This window comes from Pongo abelii, chromosome 1 (genome assembly GCF_028885655.2).
Source record: "Pongo abelii isolate AG06213 chromosome 1, NHGRI_mPonAbe1-v2.0_pri, whole genome shotgun sequence".
Lineage (NCBI taxonomy): Eukaryota > Metazoa > Chordata > Mammalia > Primates > Hominidae > Pongo > Pongo abelii.
In genome coordinates this window covers 23,004,293-23,022,818 of record NC_071985.2, presented here as the reverse complement: position 1 = coordinate 23,022,818, position 18,526 = coordinate 23,004,293, and the positions used below count along the sequence as shown (strand labels likewise).

At 50.3% G+C, this 18,526-nt stretch overlaps 1 protein-coding gene across 1 annotated transcript in view; it reads left to right on the top strand.

The window, feature by feature from the left end:
- STUM (stum, mechanosensory transduction mediator homolog) overlaps positions 1 to 18,526 on the top strand; it is a 63,345-nt gene that overhangs the window by 32,780 nt on the left and 12,039 nt on the right. The window contains exon 2 of the mRNA XM_054519327.2: positions 15,463 to 15,642. Within this exon, the coding sequence (XP_054375302.1) occupies positions 15,463 to 15,642 (180 nt within the window). The remainder of the gene's footprint in view (positions 1 to 15,462; positions 15,643 to 18,526) is intronic.

Here is an 18,526-nt window from a genome sequence, read left to right as displayed (position 1 = left end):
CATTTTCTGTTGCTATAACAGAACACCACAGACTCGGTAATTTATAACAGAACGAAGTTTATTTAGCTCACAGTTCTGGAGGCTGAAAAGTCCAAGAGTATGTTGCCAGCATCTGGCGAGGGCCTTCTTGCTGCATCATTACGTGGCAGAGGGCATCACATGGTGACAGGGCAAGAGTGAATGAGCTTAGCTCTCTCTTCCTCTTATTTATTTATTTATTTATTTTTTTTTTGAGACGGAGTCTCACTCTGTTGCCCAGGCTGGAGTGCAGTGGGCAGGAGTACACACAGAGATGATGGTGGGGGAGGATGGACAGCCAGGTAGTGGGTGGGGAGAAGAACTGGAAACCAGCAAAATGAGCTGAGAAGAGTCAGTGGATGAGAAGAAGGGCACGTCAGGGAGGAGCCGGTGGTGAAGGACCGCCATCCTCTTAGTGGATTTCATCCTGAGCCAGGCCTGCCCTAGCCGGCTTGTGTCACTGAGATGCTCTCATCCTTCAGGGGGACCCATTCCAGGGACATCCTGCACCGATCCACTGTGGAGTGTTGTAAGTCCTCTCTGCAGCTGCTGCAGTTTATCTGAGATTTGACTAAAATCTTCATTTCTTCCATTTTTAACTGCAGTCTTCTGCCCTGCCCCTCATTCACACGTCTGGCCCTCCCCTTCCAGCTCTCCCTCACTTAGTCACCCTGCAGCCATGCTGCTACCAGAGCTGTCCCCAGCCTCCTCCTGGAAGCCCTGGTCCCAGGGAGCCTGACCACAGCTCCACTGATACGGAGGCAGACGCTGCTGCTGCTGTGCCGGCCCCTGCCCTGGGAAAGGTCGGTGCCATCCTTCACCATTGGGATGACTGGTTTTAATCCTTGGTTCTTTCCTGAAATCAGTCTTCTTTTAAAAAGTAAGTTTCTCAAATCCATTTGGCTCTTTGCTCTTTTAAGACACCAGTATGGCCTGGGCGCAGTGGCTCATGCCTGTAATCCCAGAACTTTGGGAGGCCGAGGCGGGTGGATCACCTGAGGTCAGGAGTTCGAGACCAGCCTGGCCAACGTGGTAAGACCCCATCTCTACTAAAAAGTACAAAAAATTAGCTGGGCGTGGTGGCGGGCACCTGCAATCCCAGCTACTGGGGAGGCTGAAGCAGGAGAATCACTTGAACCTGGGAGGTGGAGGTTGCAGTGAGCCGAGGTCACACCATTGCACTCCAGCCTGAGCAACAACAGCAACATGCCATCTCAAAAAAAAAAAAAAAAAGACATCAGTATGTGGATCCTGAAGGGTCATCCCAAAGTCAATCTCATCTGAAAGCCAGTGCACAGGAAGCCAGGCCACTTTTGTTTGGCTCTCAAAGTCCTGAAAAGGTTTTCCACAGTCCCAGGGTAGGCTGTCTCCTGAAGCCCCAGTACCTGCTTTCCCTCTTGTTCTCTGATGGAGCTGAGGGGCCACAGACCTCAGGCCTCTCCCTCTCCTTTCCTGGTAACCAACAAGTTTGTGAAAACAGGCACAGGCTGTCTCAGTTAGCTTTTGCTGCATGACAAACCTCCCTAAAACTTAGTGGCTTAAAACAATAGTGTTTATGGAGTTCACAGTTCTGTGGGCTGGGCTCAGGAGGGCATTTCTTTGGTCAAGCTGGGCTTGGTTATTCTTAGCTGGGATGGCTAGATGGCTGCGGCCATCCGCATGTGGTGTCTCATCCTCCAACAGGCTAGCCAGGGTTTGTCCGTGTGGTGACAGTGCAGAGCTCTATGAGTGTGGCCTCAGCTCAGGAGTGGCACAGTGCCACTTCCCCTGCATTATATTGGCCAAGGAAAGTCCCAGGGCCAGCCTGGATTCAAAGGATGGGGAAGCAGATTCTACTTCTTAATGGGAGGAGCAGCAAAATCACATTGCAAAGGCTATGGACACAGGAAGTGGAGAACTGGGGCCATTTCTGAAATCTGCTGCCGTTGGTTAATGTACCATTCATTCTACGCCTGTTCTTGTCTATTAAAAGAGAATAAAGACTTGGGATTGTTGTAGAAATCAAGTGAGGAAATATGGTAAAATGCTAACTTCTAATGTGTGCTCGGTGCATTACAGATTGATTATAATGATAATGGATTTACCTTTGCCAGTTGGAAGGCCGGAAATGTACCTTTTGCTAGACAAGCAAGCACACATGTCTATCCTACAGGACAGCATAAAGCAATTCTGTTTTTCCTCCTCAGTGCCTTATTAGTCCATTCCTGTCCACCCAGAAAGGTCCTCAGGGAGCTCCTCCTCACTGGTCTCTTCCTTTTTCTCTTTCCTCACAGCTCTGTGTCCACTAGAGTCCTTCTCTCTGTCACTGGCTATCTTTTGATAATCTTATGGACTTCCTATAGCATGGCTGCAGTGTGGTGTTACCCTAACAGACTCTCTGACTTTTGTCAGTTGTCCTGGCTTGGTGAGGCAGGGCTCTGGGATGGGGGATGGGAGTAATTGCCCCTCTGCCCAAGAGCCAAGCAGTACAGGCCTTTAGGATTCTAGATGCTAAATGATTGCTGTAAAAACCAAACATCCTCGCCCACTTCTTCTACTCTTCTTCCCCCTCCATTGACATGTTGCCCAGTGACACTCTTGTTCCAACTATCTATTGTTGTATAGAAAACAATCTCAAAATTTAGTGGTGCGAAAAAAAACCATTGTGTGATGCTCGTCACTTCTGTGGGTAGGAATTTAGATAGGACACATTCGGGATATCTTGTCTCTGCTCCATGATGTGTGGGGCCTCAGCTAGCAAGACTCAAAACCAGGGTGACTAAATGGTTGGGGACTGGAATCATCTGGAGGCATCTTTACTCACATGTCTGGTAGCTGAACCTGGCCCTCAGCTGGAACCTCACCTGAGCTGTTGAATGGACCATCTACACGAGGTTTCTGCCTGGAGTTTCTCACCTGAGCTAGTTTGGACTTTTTTATAGCATGGTGGCTGGGTTCAAGAGTATGCAACTGAAGATGCAGGAAGTGAAATCCAGCAGTTTGTTAAGGCCTGAGCCAGGAAACTGGCACAGTGCCACTTCTGTTATATGCTGTTGGTTCTTAGAGAGTTCAGTTTTAAGAGGAAAGTATATGGGCCCATCTCTTGACGAAAGAGTGTCAAAGAATTGGCTGCCTGAGTCTACAGTGGCTCCTGAAGCTCTCTTGGGACTGGAGTCCTTTCCTGGCTTCCAACCCATAAGCCTCAGAGTCTGGCCTCTCATCTTATCTCCAGCAGGTGTGCCCAAGCCTGTCATTTGGCTGACAGCCCCACTCTGCCTGGTTAACTGGGAACAACACCGTAGGATTGGGAGCTGCATTCCAGGGGTGTTCCGGGAAATCCAGGGGCTTCTGTCACAGCCTTGCAGAGTCCAATGGCATCATTTAATTTTTTTGTGTTAGATGTCTGAGTGCATCTGTCCCCTAGTTTACTCAACCACTCCACTGGCTTCTCTGCAGCTAGTGAGGAGCTAACTGATAGACATCCTTGAAGAGTTAGATCTCAACAGGTTGCCTAAAACTTTGTTTTAACCAAAATGAGAATTTGTTTTTGAAAAAAGAGAAAAGCCATGGCAAAACTATTTTTACAATATTTTGCTTAATACACTCCAGTCTTTGTCCACATAAATAAATATTTTAAAATAGTCCCCCACACAATATACTTTCTATTTGTGTAACCTCACTCGAAGCGCTCGCCCATCTTGCTGTGTAGTCATCGCAATTATAATTTTTACTGGCTGTACCACACTGCGGCATAGGGATGAGTGCCTAGCCTCAGGCTTCATGAGGCTGACATGGTGAACTTAACAATGATAATAATTTTTTTAAAAGGTGGAGTGAAGAATAGTGCCATTGGCCACAAGTCAACATGAGAGCAGGATTCATTGAGATCTTCAATTTTATTTTCCTAGTCATAATTAATAACTCCTGTCTGCCAAGATTCTGCTCCAGCACTGCCTCCTCAGAGGACAGTCCCCATCATCCTCCTTCCTACTTGATGTGGGGCCCTCCTCATGCCCCAGCTAGGCCTTATTGGTTTCATGCTGTGTTCTAAGTACTTTACATGCATTAATTTAATCCTCACGTTTACCCTTGTCTACTATCATTGTGCGTTTCGTAGATGGGGAAATGAGAAGTGCTGTTATCTGGAGATGAGGTCTAGAGAAGTGCCATCATTTGTCAAGGTTGCACAGCTTATCTGTGATGCAGTTGGGATTCGGACCCTGGCATTCTGATGCCAGAGCCCACCTTTGTATTCACAGTGTTATCCTGCCTGCCCCGCCTCAGTCCCCACTCAGAGGACTGACCACACAGTATTGCGTTCTGTGGGTTATTTGCCTCTCTCACCGCCCCGTGGGATTCTTGAGGGCCAGGACACTGAAGCACTCAGCAGGTACTTTGTAAATGCTAGCTGAATACATGGAAAAATGAATGGATGAAATGAATTGGGTATGATTTTAAGGAGGGGACATGTCTTAGTTCAGGCTGCTGTAACAAGAATACCATAGACAGGGTAACTTAAATAGCAGACATTTATTTCTTACAGTTTTGGAAGCTGGGAAATCTGGGACCAGTATACCAGCATGGTTGGGTTCTGGGAAGGGACCTCTTCCTGATTTTCTCACATGGTGGGGAGGGAGAGAGAGAAAGAGCTTGGATTTCTTTATCCCTCTATAAGGGCATCAATTCCACCATGGAGACTACAACTCCATGACCTCATCAAACCTTTGCTCAATGGAATTTGGTCTTTAGGCCTAGTGACTGGAGATATTCTGCTATTACCTGCTATGTCAGAGGCCCACTGAGGCTTTTGCTTCTGAGAGCTCAAGGACTTAAGGGTTCAGGGTGCACTGTTCTCCCATATGCCCAGTGTGTGTAGCCACAGCTCAGGGGACCTGGGGACAGCTCTTCCCAGCACTCCCAGGGGTCATCCACGCCTGGCTATGAGCTCCCACTGGTGCCTGGCACACTTGAGCTCACACACACTGGGCTGCCAAATGCCCGGGGCAGTCTTGTTCCCAGGCTTGCGTTTGGTAAGGAGAGAGTGCCTCAGCTTTAACAAGCTCCATGCTGAGCACATGGTGGGCACAACATCCATATTATTTGTTATTTGGGCAGTCAGATGAGGTCCGGGCATTAGCCTGCATGCATGTCTCATGTCTTAGCCTAGGGCCTGTGGATTAGTGGCACCATTATGGCAAGGAGTCAGCTCAGGGATCCCTGTTCTCAGTTGCTGCTGCATCCCCACGATGATGAGCATCCCCACAAGAGCTCCTTTTGGGTCTCATCATGTTGTAGGCTCTCACTGCCTTTGATCTCAGAGAGGCTCTTTGGCTGCTGCAGCCTTGGGCAGAACCCCTCTCTGTTTTTAATCTCCATGTCTACCCATCCATGTTTGTCATCTTGTGAGGTTGCAAATTCTAAGGAGATGATAGCCGTATTGTCTCCTATAACAAATATCGCCACCGCTGCCCTCACCCATCTTTCCACCAGACTGGCCACCCTTAACACCAACCTGCTGGAAGGTAGGAAGGACAAGGCTAAGCCCTCAAGGGCCACTGCATTGTCCTGGGCTCCCCCGCCCTGGCCATTACACAACCATCCTTCCCCTCCCATCCCCGTCTCCTCAGTTCACCCTCTAGCACTGAAGCCTAGACTCTGTCATGGCAGGCTTGCAGTTAGGGAACTAAGAAATTCCATGTAGTTAAATTTCTGCTCCAGCTTAACATCCTGGGAAGACCCCTGAAGAGACCTATGGTGTCCAGTTCTGTAGCGCAGTTCCCCAGCCCTGCCACAGAGTGCCCAGGCTGGGAGCACATCAGAGGTCTAGGAGGGGGCAGGCAGAGGGCAGAGGAGGTTTGCTAATAAGCACAGGGAAGCTGATGCACGCCCGGCGCCACTAAAATTAATTATTATCTCCAGTCGCCTTCACCCCCAGCAGGATGAGAACTGATGTCACAGTCAGGAGACTGAGGGGGACGGAGGAGGGAGCTGGTCTCATTTTCTTTCTGTCCTCGGAAGGAAGGACACCAGAGGGATATGTGGCATCCAAGAAGGCTCCTGTCTTCTTTCCTTTATGCCAGTTGGAAAATCAAAGGCACACACTAACAGCTGCAGCCCACCTGATGCTGCAATACACCTGAAGACTGTGACTTACCAGGGTCTCACCTGTACACCCCTTGTCTGCCTGAAGACTCGCACCCCACTGTGTTCCCCTGACCCCCTCAATCCTCACAATCCCAACGCATTTGCCTGAGACCCCTGAGCATTTACCCGAGACCCTGGGAGGAATGAAGAGGGTTTGTCCCAAGCTGGCACTTTCTGACTGGGGAGAGAACAGAGGGCCTCTGGATGTGGGGGAGCAGCTGAGGCTAAGGGAGAAGTGGTTCAAGATGCCATACACCTTCTCTCTGCTGGGAGACAGAAGGCCACCTGTCCACTCTTCCTCATTCTCTTCCGTGAAACCCATGCATGGAAAGATTTAAGCCATAATAAATCCACTCTCCCATCTCTAATTGAGCAGTTCCCAGTTATTGGCCACTGGGAACTGTTGATAGCAGGAAAGACCCCTTAGTTACTGCACTGAAATGATGGGATCACAATGAAATGCTGGCAATTTCGGCTTTCCAATGGGCAGTGTGACCTCACTAGGGTGTCTGTGCTTTCTCTAATGTTGAAAGCCACTCACAGACCCTTTGCTGCTCCAGGATAGAGGCATCAAGGGCACTGGCAGATTCATTCTGCAAAAGTGTGTGGATGTTCAGGATGATGAGGATGCTAGAACTGTTCATGTTTTACTCTGCACTATTCTAGATCGGTTTTATGTTCTGAGTCCTCCTTGCAAATTCCTTGCGGGCCAGGACATGAGGCTGCCCACAGTGCTGGGTCTACAAAACACTTCCTGGGGGAATGACTCGATGCAGTTCCAGGGGAAGACACAGCCCCTCCGCAGACCTGCTCAGCCTCGAACCCTGCGCTGATATGCCCTTTGGTTGACACCTTCCTCTCCCACCTAGTGTGGTCTTTCTGTGCTCTGTTCTGGAGTGGCCAAGCTGAAAGGATGACACTGCCTTCCCTCAGCACATATGAGCACATGATATCCCATATCTTCTGCTCCATTTCTTGAGAAAACAGAACCCAAAAGAGTTGCCATGAAGAGCATCTGAGTGGCCCAGGACCCTGGCCTTGCTCTCTGCAGCCTCCTCTGGTTTACTCAGGCCACAGCCATATAGACCCCGTTCACATTCAAGGCTACGCTGATTCTGTGTTCCTGGGACTTGTCCAGAAGTATTTGTGAAACTTGTAGTCAGTTCTCTTTCCTTTCCTTTTCTTTCTGGTTGAAATAATTGCACAACGAGGCAAAGATGATGACTAGACCTCCTGAATCAGAATCTTAGGGTTGTGGGCCCCAGGAAGGTGTATTTTTAGCAATCTCTGATTTTGACCGTGAACATAATCTCCCATTTAGCTTATTCTGGCCTGGAACTAGGCAGCCCTTGGCAACGGGTCCTGTTTCTTAGGGTATGAAGAACCTGTTTCTTTGGCTTTCAAAATCAGCTGTACATTTCCTTCCTGACCCCCAAAGCTCACATTCAGGGTAAGGCCTTGAAAAAGGCCGTGCTCAACCAACTCCTCCGGAGGAGTGAGGGAGGGTGTCCAGGTGTAAACCACAGCCACTGAGGAGCAGCATGTCATAATGACTGCAGAGCCAGCCGGAGGTGACATCTGGGATCAAACAACCTGCTGGCCTAGGTCCTGGGGGCAGTTTTTACTCTGAAGAAGCTGCTTCGGAAGACAGCTCTGCCCTTCTCCCACCAAGTTCCAAGAGGCTTTAAGATCCCTTCTCCAAACCCAGCACCTCCCAAAGCTCCCACGTGAGTCGTGTGAAAAGCCGAACCCGGTGAGAACTCAAAGGACACTTTCAGCTCCCAGGCTCTTATCTCGTGGGAGCAGAGCCGCCCCCCTTCTGATGGGAGACTGTACCAGCCCACTCCTGGCTGCTTCTCTTTTCATGCCTGACAGCCAAGCTCCAGGAACTCTCCCCTGAGGACAAGCCCAGAGAATCTCTTTGGGGCTTCCAGGACGGAAGTGGAGGGACCCTTTTCCCTCCCTACTGCCTTGTCTCGGAGCCTGAGCCCGGAGCTCCTTGGGGAAGCTGCGAGTACAGAGACCGCAGTGATGGCAGCCAGGGCTTGGCTCTGCTTGTGTTTTTGCTGCAACTCTCCATGGGAGGACTTCCCCAGGCCTCTGCTGCCTGCCTTTCTTCCCAGGATCATGGTAGGACATGCAAACCACATGTCTGTGCCTAAGTCCCAGGTATCTTACAACACATTGATTTTGGTGGTTGACAATACAGTCCATTACCATCATTTTCCCTGGTGCCAGTTAGTGTTAGCTGGGACCTCCAGGAACAGCATGCCCAGGGCCAGCCTCAGCCTCCCTGTCCCTGCTGCAGAGGACCATCTCCCCACTCCAGCCCTGAGTCATGTGGGGGAAGCCGTTGGACAGAGTGAAAGGCCAGAATCGTGGACTCATTTCTGATGAGGTTGTGTGATTTTCTCATTCTGTATCTGCCAGGTTAATTCCTCCACCCATCAGAGCGAGGATTGGTATCAGCTGAAGGAATTTTTTTTTTTTTTTTTAAACAAGCAATTCCTAGATCCATCCCTGTGCCTGTGGCAGTCGAGAGGTGGGGCCTTAGAATCTGCATGTGAACCTCAGTTTGAGATGTTTGATGCACACACTGCTTCAGAAAACTTTGCTTTGGATCCCCTCCCCACCACCATCCCCTTCTCATTTTACCGAGAACCTTCATGTCCACTTATCCCCTATCTGGTTATGTCTTCACCCTGTCCCCTGACCCCTCCCGGCAGCTTCTCCTCAGCAGATAAACAAGCTTAAGTTTCTCCCACTTAAGGAAAAGTGGTCCTCACCCATACCCTGGAATCCACACCTCCATTCTCTCCAAGCCCCCTGACCTCCTGCTCTGAGCCCTGCCATTCTCCCGACTCCCTGTAGAGCCACTCTTGGCCTAAGCGAGTCTGTGATTGCACATGGCCCCTCTCACTGAACCTTGCTGAAGCAGGTGATGTGCCCCAGCACCTCTTCCTCCAGACAGTTCTCTCCTGTTTCTGGGATGCCCTCTCCTAGCCACTCTGATTGGACCTCCCCTGTCCCCGTTGTGGTCTTCTTTTCCCTTGCTCACCACTAAAATCTTGGTGTCCCCCAGGGTCTTTCCTTGAATGTCATGTCCTCCTGGAGTGACCTCATTCACTTCCAACCACTGCTTGAAATTGACACCTCTAGAGGCCTTGTCTCTGACTCAGCTGTCTTCAATCAGTGGGCATTTTAATCTCCGTGTGAATGGCCAGGCCAGCCTGTCTCCAGATGCTCTTCCCTCCTCTGAGTCCAGTCTATGCACCACTGAGCTCCGGACTGTGCACCGCTTAGCTCCGGACAGCTAGGACGGCCTGTCTGCAGATGCTCTTCCCCTCCTCCTTCCCTCCACGAGTCCCCATTAGCTTCCCAGCTCCCTGCTTCATCGCCTGCTCTCCTGTGAAGTCTTTCCTGCTATGGCCAAACAGAATTCGTCACTGTTCCTGGTGTGACCCAGTGTCCTTGCCAGAGTGTGAGCTCCCGGGCGGGGGTGGCAAGTTCCTATCACCTGTCTGGGCTCCCATTCCCAGGATTCAGCGTTGGCATATGGCTGGCGCTCAATAGAATAAATTAGAACCAACACATTGCTGTTGGGTAGAGCGTTTTATTTAACTGGTAAGACTCATTTAAAACAATTAACACCTCTTCATAGGAAAATGTGCTAAAACCATTTTTTTAATTTACTGCTGAAGAGATTAAAACAGTTTTTATATTATAAATCCATTCACTTAATCTCTACCTTTTATGGCATGTGGTACCTTATTCGGCAAAAGGGACCTGTTGTCATAGTTTCCTTATTAGTGATATCTGAGTTCACACAGCTGGACAATATGCATGCACATGGTAGAAGTCAGTATGTGTATAAGGTTATATTTTTACATGACTTAGAGTTATCATGAGTGTGTCAACATGAGTAAAAGAAGGAGCAGAGACCAAAAACCCCTCCGACATCACACACATGCTAAGGTTGTCTCCTCCTTTAAATAAAGTGTGGGCCAGCCCAGCTTTTCCTAACATATAAGCCAAAGCCTTTGCTAAGGATCATTCAGTTTGCACAGCCCTGCTCATCTGCAGAGCACTGGGCTCACCAGGCCTTCCCCGCTCCACCGAGAACAGGCAGGTACTCAGCCCACCGGCCTCTAATCACTTTGGCAATTCCAGCGAGATTTCATCTTTTGGCAAGAGATGGGCTTGAAGACCTTCTGACTCTAAGAATCTCTGAGTTCAAGGACAAAGTTTCTTTATGCTCAAAACTTTCATGTACACATTAGGCTTTTATTATTCAGCTGTTCTTGACCTGCAGAAGTGCCAATTTCCTATGGCTCAGCCTAATAAAAACATGAAAGAACACGGAACGCTATTCCCATTTCCTAGGCTGAAAGAGCGAGGTGAGGCCACAGCCACAAAGAGGGTCACTGGGTCTCAGCTCCCACCAAGTCAGGACACTGCAGCCCAGAGATCAGAACACCATCCAATTCAGGGCCTTCCATAAAGGACACAGGGACGGGAAGGAGTGGGTTCAAGGGATATTTGAAAACCATTAAGCATGAAGGTTCTTTCCTTATTATTATTAATTTTTTTTTTTTTTTTTTGAGATGGAGTCTCACTCTGTCACCCAGGCTGGAGTGCAGTGGTGCATTCTTGGCTCACTGCAACCTCTGCCTCCCGGCTTCAAGCAATTCTTCTGCCTCAGCCTCCTGAGTAGCTGGAACTACAGGCGTGCACCACCACACCCAGCTAATTCTTGTATTTTTGGTAGAGACAAAATCATCATGGTGGCCAGGCTGGTCTTGAACTCCTGACCTCAGGTGATCCGCCTGCCTTGGCCTCCCAAGAGTGCTGGGATTACAGGCGTGAGCCACCACGCCCAGCCTTTTTCCTTATTTTTCAATGTAAGGATGCAACACCCTAGACTGAAAAGAACTCAGCCTTCTAAACTAGACAGATTGACTTTAAGTCTGGGTTCTGCTGTGAGGGCAAGTCATTTAGCCTGTCTGAGCCTCAGTTTCTGTATCTGTAAAATGGGGATAATAACAACTACCTCCAGTGGTTTTAAGAATAAGAGGTAATGTAGGTAGAGAGAGGGTTGCACGGTGCCTGGCATGCTATAGGTTTGCAGCAAATGGCACCTATGTTATTTTCACTTCACATTTTCCACACATATTCTTATTCATCTTCAACCATCTTTCCACTTTTGCAGCGTTCTCTTTTGTAATAGTATCTACTTGTGTGCATCTCCTATCTCACATGCACGATGCACTGGCAGAAGCAAAGGATGGTGGCACACACTTCCTAATAGTCCCTAAGTCCCCTGCATCTTCCTGCGTCCACTGCCAAGCCCTGAGCCCATATCTCCTCCATTCCTCAGCTGTGGCCTTCTCATCCCAGTTCATCTTTCCCATCTCAGACACTTTAAATCCACTCTGCCACCTGGGCACGGTGGCTCACGCCTGTAATCCCAGCACTTTGGGAGGCTGAGGTGAGCGGATCACTTGAGGTCAGAAGTTTGAGACCAGCCTGGCCAACATGGGGAAACCCCATCTCGACTAAAAATACAAAAATTAGCCGGGCATGGTGGTGCATGCCTGTAATCCCAGCTACTTGGGAGGCTGAAGCAGGAGAATCACTTGAACCTGGGAGGTGGAGGTTGCAGTGAGCTGAGATAGCGCCAGTGCACCCCAGCCTGGGGGACAGAGTGAGACTCCGCCTCAAAAAAAAAAAAAAAAAATCCACCCTGCTGACAAATTGATTTTCTTAAATCCCTGCTTCCATTGCATTGCTCTCCTGCTCAAAACTCTCTGTGAGAGTTCCGTTTCCTGCAGGTTAGAGGCAAACTCTTACCCAGGCATTCAAAGCCTTCCACAAATGGCCAGGTCAGTCCTCCCTCTTTATCCCCATCACCTTCCCCTTGTCACCACCCTGCCCCCTGCACCATCGTCACCCTTCTCCTCCCAGCAGGAAGAGACTAGAGCTGAAGTCCCAACTCCATCACTTTTACCCTTACAGGAGCCCTCAGCCTCCTTCTCCACTGTCAGGTGGGATGATGAGTTTGCCCAGTACACTGTGAGTTCTTGAGGGCAGGGGTCCGGTTAGGTTCCTGAGTGAGTCTCTACAGAGACACCAGAGTTGCACCCCAACTTCATTCCCCAGAAAGGAGGCTCCAGCAACACTCTGTGCCCCTAGCTGGCTGTCCATCCGGCAAGAGTAGAACAGCTTTGCCTCTCTGGATCTCCCACAGGGCCTCTGGGGCTCTGTACCAGGAACACAGTTAGCAAGTTGCCTGATCTTGAATCTGTGGTTTTCACACTTTAGTGAGCCTTATCATTCCTATTCCTTGGAGGGCAGGGGGGAAGCTTATTGAGAAATGCAGATGCCGGGTCACCCTTTAGAAATTCCGTAGATCTCAGGTGAGACCCCGCATTTTTAACAAATGCCACAGGCGATGAGGCAGGTGGTCGGAGGAGACACTTGATGTTGGGTGTACTTCTTTGAATGCCCACAGGCCACCTACTGTGTACAAGGCACTGTGCAAGGGGCTGGAGGGATGAAGGTGAATGAGATGCCGCCTGAGACTTCACATCGGTGGCAGTGGTTATGATGAGGAGGAGGAGAACGAGGCAGGGTCAGTTTCAGAAATCAGCATGTGGACTCAGGCTTCAGCCTTAGATCTGAAGCACAAAGGTGTGGATGAGAGCAAAGGCTACACCTGGAAACTGTAGGAGCCAGCGAGTTGGGCAGGCAAGGGCCAGAAACCAATGAGTTGCAGCCTGGGACCTCACATTGGTGGCGGTGGTTAAGATGAGGAGGAGGAAAATAAGGCAGGGTCAGTTTCAGAAATCAGCATGTGGACTCAGTTCAGAGTGGGAGGCAAAATAAAAAACAAGGCTGCCTCAAAGAGCAGGAACTGAGAGAATCGAACGTGAGGAATGTGACAATGGTCACCACTCTTTTGGTCAATTTCCCAAATGCCCTGCTTTCTGGTCTGGGCCCACTTTTAACAGGCCATCTACACCTGGGAGGCATGGCAGAGGGGCGTGGCATTGGCATCTGACTCTGGTGGGTTCAATGCCCACCTGTCATCGTGACCTCGGACAAGATGCTTAGTTCCTGAGAGTTATTAGACAGGGTTCTCCAGAGAGACAGAACAAGTAGGATATATGGCAGGAGATTTTTTTTTTCTTTTGAGATGGAGTTTCACTCTTGTTGCCCAGGCTGGAGTGCAATGGCACGATCTTGGCTCACTGCAACCTCTGCCTCCTGGGTTCAAGCGATTTTCCTGCCTCAGCCTCCTGAGAAGCTGGACTTACAGGCACCCGCTACCACATCCTGCTAATTTTTGTATTTTTTAGTAGAGACAGGATTTCACCATGTTGGCCAGGCTGGTCTCAAATTCCTAACCTCAGGTGATCCGCCCGCCTCGGCTTCCCAAAGTGCTGGGATTACAGGCATGAGCCACTGCGCCCAGCCCTGGAAGGGGATTTATGAGGGGAAGTTGGCTCACATGATCACAGAGATGGAGAAGTCCCACGATAGGTTGACTGCAAGCTGCAGAGCTGGAGAAGCTAGTAGCTGGCTTAAGCAGGCAGCGTGGCACAGTCCGAGTCTGAAATCTCAGAACCAGGGAAGCTGACAGTGCAGCCCCCAGTTAGTCCTGAGAGGTCCCCAGGGGGCCGCTGGTATAAGTTCCAAAGTTCAAAAGCTGAAGAACCTGCAGTGTGATGTGTAAAGGCAGGAGAAGAAAAAGCGTCTCACCCTGGAAGGAGGAAAGGAAGCAAAGAGGACATTCCCCTTCCTCTGCCTGTTTGTTCCTGCTAGGCCCCTGACCAATTGGATGGCGCCCACTTACACTGAGAGCGAGTCTTCCTCTCTCGGTCCACTGGCTCACACATCAGTCCCCTCTGGAAACAGTCTCACAGACACACTCAGAAACAGTGCTCCACCAGCCGTCTAGGAACCCCTCAATCCCATCAAGTTGACACCTAAAATTAACCATCACACTGAATCTCTGTGTGTGTGTGTAAGAGTGTAGTAAGCCAAAGAGTGGCCCCTAAAGATGTCCACATCCATATCCCCAAACCTGCGAATATGCTACTTGATGTAGTAAAATGCACTTTGCAAATGTGATTAAATTAAATGGATGGGGAGAGCATCCTGGTTTACCCAAGTGGGTCCTGAATGCTATCACAAGGGTCCTTACAACAGGGAGGCAGCGAGAAGATATAAAGACAGAAGCAGAGGTCAGGGAGAAGGTGCTACGCTGCTGGCGGTGATGATGGAGGAAGGGGCCACAAGCCAAGGAATGTAGGTGGCCTCTAGAAGCTGAAAAAGGCAAGGAAGTGGATTTTCCCCTGGAGCCTCCAGAAGGACTCATCCCTGAGGACCCATTGCAGACTCTTCTAACCTCCAGAACCATAAAAGAATAAATTTGTGTGGCTTTTAACCATGAGGTTTGGGTAACTTGTTACTGACGCTGTAGGGAACTATGACAGATACAGAGAATGCTAATTCTCTGCACGGTTGTTGTCAGGAGGGCTCACAGCCCATGTAGGAAAGGGGCCTAACTCGGTAAAGGTAGTGATGTTACCCATAGGGGCTGAGTCTTAGACAAGGTGAAGAATGTGACTGCACCAGCCACGTTGCTTGGCACCTTGTGGATGCTCAATAGAGCTTAGGCTCCCTGTCCCTCCCCTTACAGGTCAGGGTGTCTAGGGGAACCCCATCAGGGAGGGGCTCTGGGACACTTGTCCTAGTCTGCACCCTCTACACTGCACAGTGTACTACTACTACACTGTAGGCTCTTGGCTCCTGTCCCTGAGCGATCAGCATGTGTGCCGGGTGGTCATTTCCTGGCCCTTCCCCTCTCCTGAATTTACCTCTGAGGTTGCTTCTGTGTTAACTCAGACACACCAGCTTCCACCTCAGAACTCTTTGGCTCTTGGAATCTTTGCCACATAAAGTTGCCTTTTCCAACTGCCTGTTGTCCTTGCAAGTGGCTTCCCGATTGCTCCTTCCCAGAAGGGACTGCTTGTCCTGTGACTTCCTTGTCTCCCCAAAGGTTCCAGGACTGTATGGGGCTCCTGGCAGCCCTGTGCAATACCTCCTCCAGGTGGCCCACTGACCTCTCCAGTATGGAGATGAGAGGTGGGCCAGGGTCTGGGCAGGGGTGCCACTCAGAGGACAGGGTGCCAGACATCAGTGGTTCTTCTCTGAGCTCTCAGAGGGTGGACAGCTGGGCCCCAGGCCGGCAATGAGCACACAGACCCCTTTGTCTCCCAGCACCCTCAGAAGGCTGTCCCCTCTGGCCTCTCACAGGGACATTCGTCTCGGCCTTCACTGTGCTGTGCGGGGCCCGCACCGACCTCCCGGACAGGCATGTGTGCTGCGTCTTCTGGCTGAACATTGCAGCAGCCCTCATCCAAATCCTCACTGCCATCGTCATGGTGGGCTGGATCATGAGCATCTTCTGGGGCATGGACATGGTCATCCTTGCCAGTGAGTAGCTGTCGGTGCTGCGTCTCCTGGGGGTGGGGGAGTGGCCAGGGACAGGAAGGACTTGGGAGACCTTCATGTCTGGCCGAGGTCCTGCTCACCAGCTAAGCACGGGCTCTGGAGAGGGCTTGCCCGTGTCCTCTTCACAACTCCCTGGGCTGCTTGGCACTGGGGACCCTCCCCACCAGGCCTGGCCCAACACCTGCAGGGAATGATGAGTGGATGGCAGGAGAGTTCCATCATTTAATGCAAACTTGATTCAGACACAGAATGGTTTTGTGAAAGGGTTTAAAGTTACAAAATCAAGTTTACCAAAGACAACTCAGTTACCCTTTCTAAAATAACCTAGCAAAATCTTAAAACAGACACCACCCATTTTAAGCAGTTGTGCATGTCTCCCATACCACCATCCACGTTCCCTGTATTTTCCCACACCCATCTACATGTGAGGCCACAGTTCCTCAATACTGACCTCACCTCTCAGGCACTTTGCCTTCACTCCGTACCCCATGCCCCTCCTTGTGTCTTATACCCCCCAAAACCATTCATAGCTGGGATCGTCGGCGTCAGAGGTAAGCTGAGCCAGGTAAGAGTGGCAGAGGCAGAAGGGGAAACTCAGGGTTCAGGGGCCCTAGAATTATGTAGAATGATCTATAGTCAACTCAGCCTGAGTTCAGGATCCTGTGAATATCCAAGACCCAGGGCACACACAAATGGCAGGACCAGGGTCAGTGACCAGGTGGGCCACCAGGCCAGAGAAGATGCAGGTAGATGCAGAGCCTGAGGGAGATGCAGTGGCGTGTGGGCAGATGGGCTGCCCGGAAGTGGCTCCTCTGGCAGCAGAGATCAGAGGAGGAAGTGGGTCAGCTGCACTGCCAGGGTCTCCCAGAGTCAGAGCAAACCAGGCAGATGCTGGCAACCAGGGGCAGCCAGCGCAGAGGAACCCCAGGCTGGACCAGAGGCTGAGCAGCGAGCTGCCCCAGGGAGGGATGAGCTGGGAAGCGGCAGGGAAGCTGCTCCTTCCTCCTGGGAGGGGTGTGCTCAGGGCAGGGGCTGCCCTGTCAGAGGAATATTGTGAGGTAAGCCCAGCAGGCAGGCCCTTGCATCTCCTTCATGGGATCTCATCCTCTGGGCATGTCCAGAGGCCACTTTCATTTGTCTGGAGAGGTGAAGAGCATGACTGATAGGAAGGAAGTGCTGCCAGCCCTCAGGTGACTCCTAAAAATTGGTCCCTACAATTCCACAGAGGAAATGTGCTGCTTCCCCAGGGGCCTGTGCTCTGCAGGCTCCTGACCCTGTTGCCAGCTGGAAGCTGGGAGGTGCTTCTGCCCTCGGAAGGTTGAAGGCTGCCCAGTTTGTGCAAGATGAGCCCCTCTTACTGGCTCATCTTCTCTCAAACTGAGCATCTGGCCAGGCACGGGGGACCTGAGTAAGGAACCTCTGCATTAAAGCGGAACATGACTGTGTCACAGGGTAGGTCTCAATAATGTATGTTGATGCCTCATCTGATCTCTAGAGCTTTCTGGTACACTTGTCTTTGATCTCCTTAATACCCAGGAATGAAGAGGTTGGAACCTTAGAGATAAACAGCTCCCTTCATCATGCCTAGATGAGGCATTGAGGCCCCAGAAGTGCAGATGGGGATCCAGTCACTTCCTCACTTTCCATTGCCCCAGGCTGTTGACTTGGCCAGAAACTCCTCTGCTGTGGCTGGTGTGGGGCACTAACTGGCCTGCAGGATGAGCAAGTGCAAGAAGCTGCAGCCCCCACCTTTGCCACGCAGCCTTCACTGGGGGTCAGTGCCAGCCCCTTGATTGTCTGCACACTGTTTCCAGGGATGCTGTCTTTGCATCAAACTTTTGAGAATGCTTTTGGGGGGTGTATTAGTTCATTTTCACACTGCTGATAAAGGCATATCTAAGACTGGGAAGAAAAAGAGGCTTATTGCACCTACAGTTCTACATGGCTGGGGGTGCCTCACAATCATGGCAGAAGGCAAGGAGGAGCAAGTCACTTCTTATGTGGATGGCAGCAGGCAAAGAGAGTTTGTGCCGGGGAACTCCCATTTTTAAAACCATCAGATCTCATGAGACTCATTCACTATCACAAGAACACTACAATAAACACCCATCCCCATAATTCAATCATCTCCCACCAGGTTCCTCCCACAACCCATAAGAATTGTGGGAGTTACAATTCAAGATGAGATTTGGGTGGGGACACAGCCAAACCATATCAGGGGGATAGACTTGAGGGCTGCATACAAAAACCAGTCACACCTCATTCTTGCCTGTTGCCTGACTGCCAGACTCATTCACCCAACTCAGCAAGGGAAGCCTTTGCATTTTTTTCCCACAACTAATCCTACCCCCAAAGGGTGAATAGTTGCCACTCATGAGATGGTGCTATAGGTGGGATTACTCCCAGCAACCATGGAACTTGTGTGTCTAAGAGTGACTCCTTTGCAGGGAATAATCACAATGGACTTTTCTATCCTAGAAGATAGTTGGATAAGGGACTCTTCTTTCTGGTGTCACTCTAGCCCCTTGCTATAAAAACAGAGGAAACTTTTCAGTTGTAACAGTACACCTTGGCTTTTCGCATGGCATTGCCTGGGGTGTCATCAGCAAACACACCATCATGAAAAACTCCTAAGAGAGGAGTCAGAGAAATCTAGATGACAGTGGGAGTTAACATCAGGAAGTTGCAAGCATGTTGCTTGATTTGTATGAATAACAACAAATAACAATCAACAACACCCTGTCTTGGTCATGGGTCAGTAAATACTTGGTAGCTCTATGGTGGGCTCTTTCTACTGCCATGCCCATGGCAGACATTGCTAATCAATCATGACACTTTCTGCTGACCAGTCTCACAAGTTCTCAGC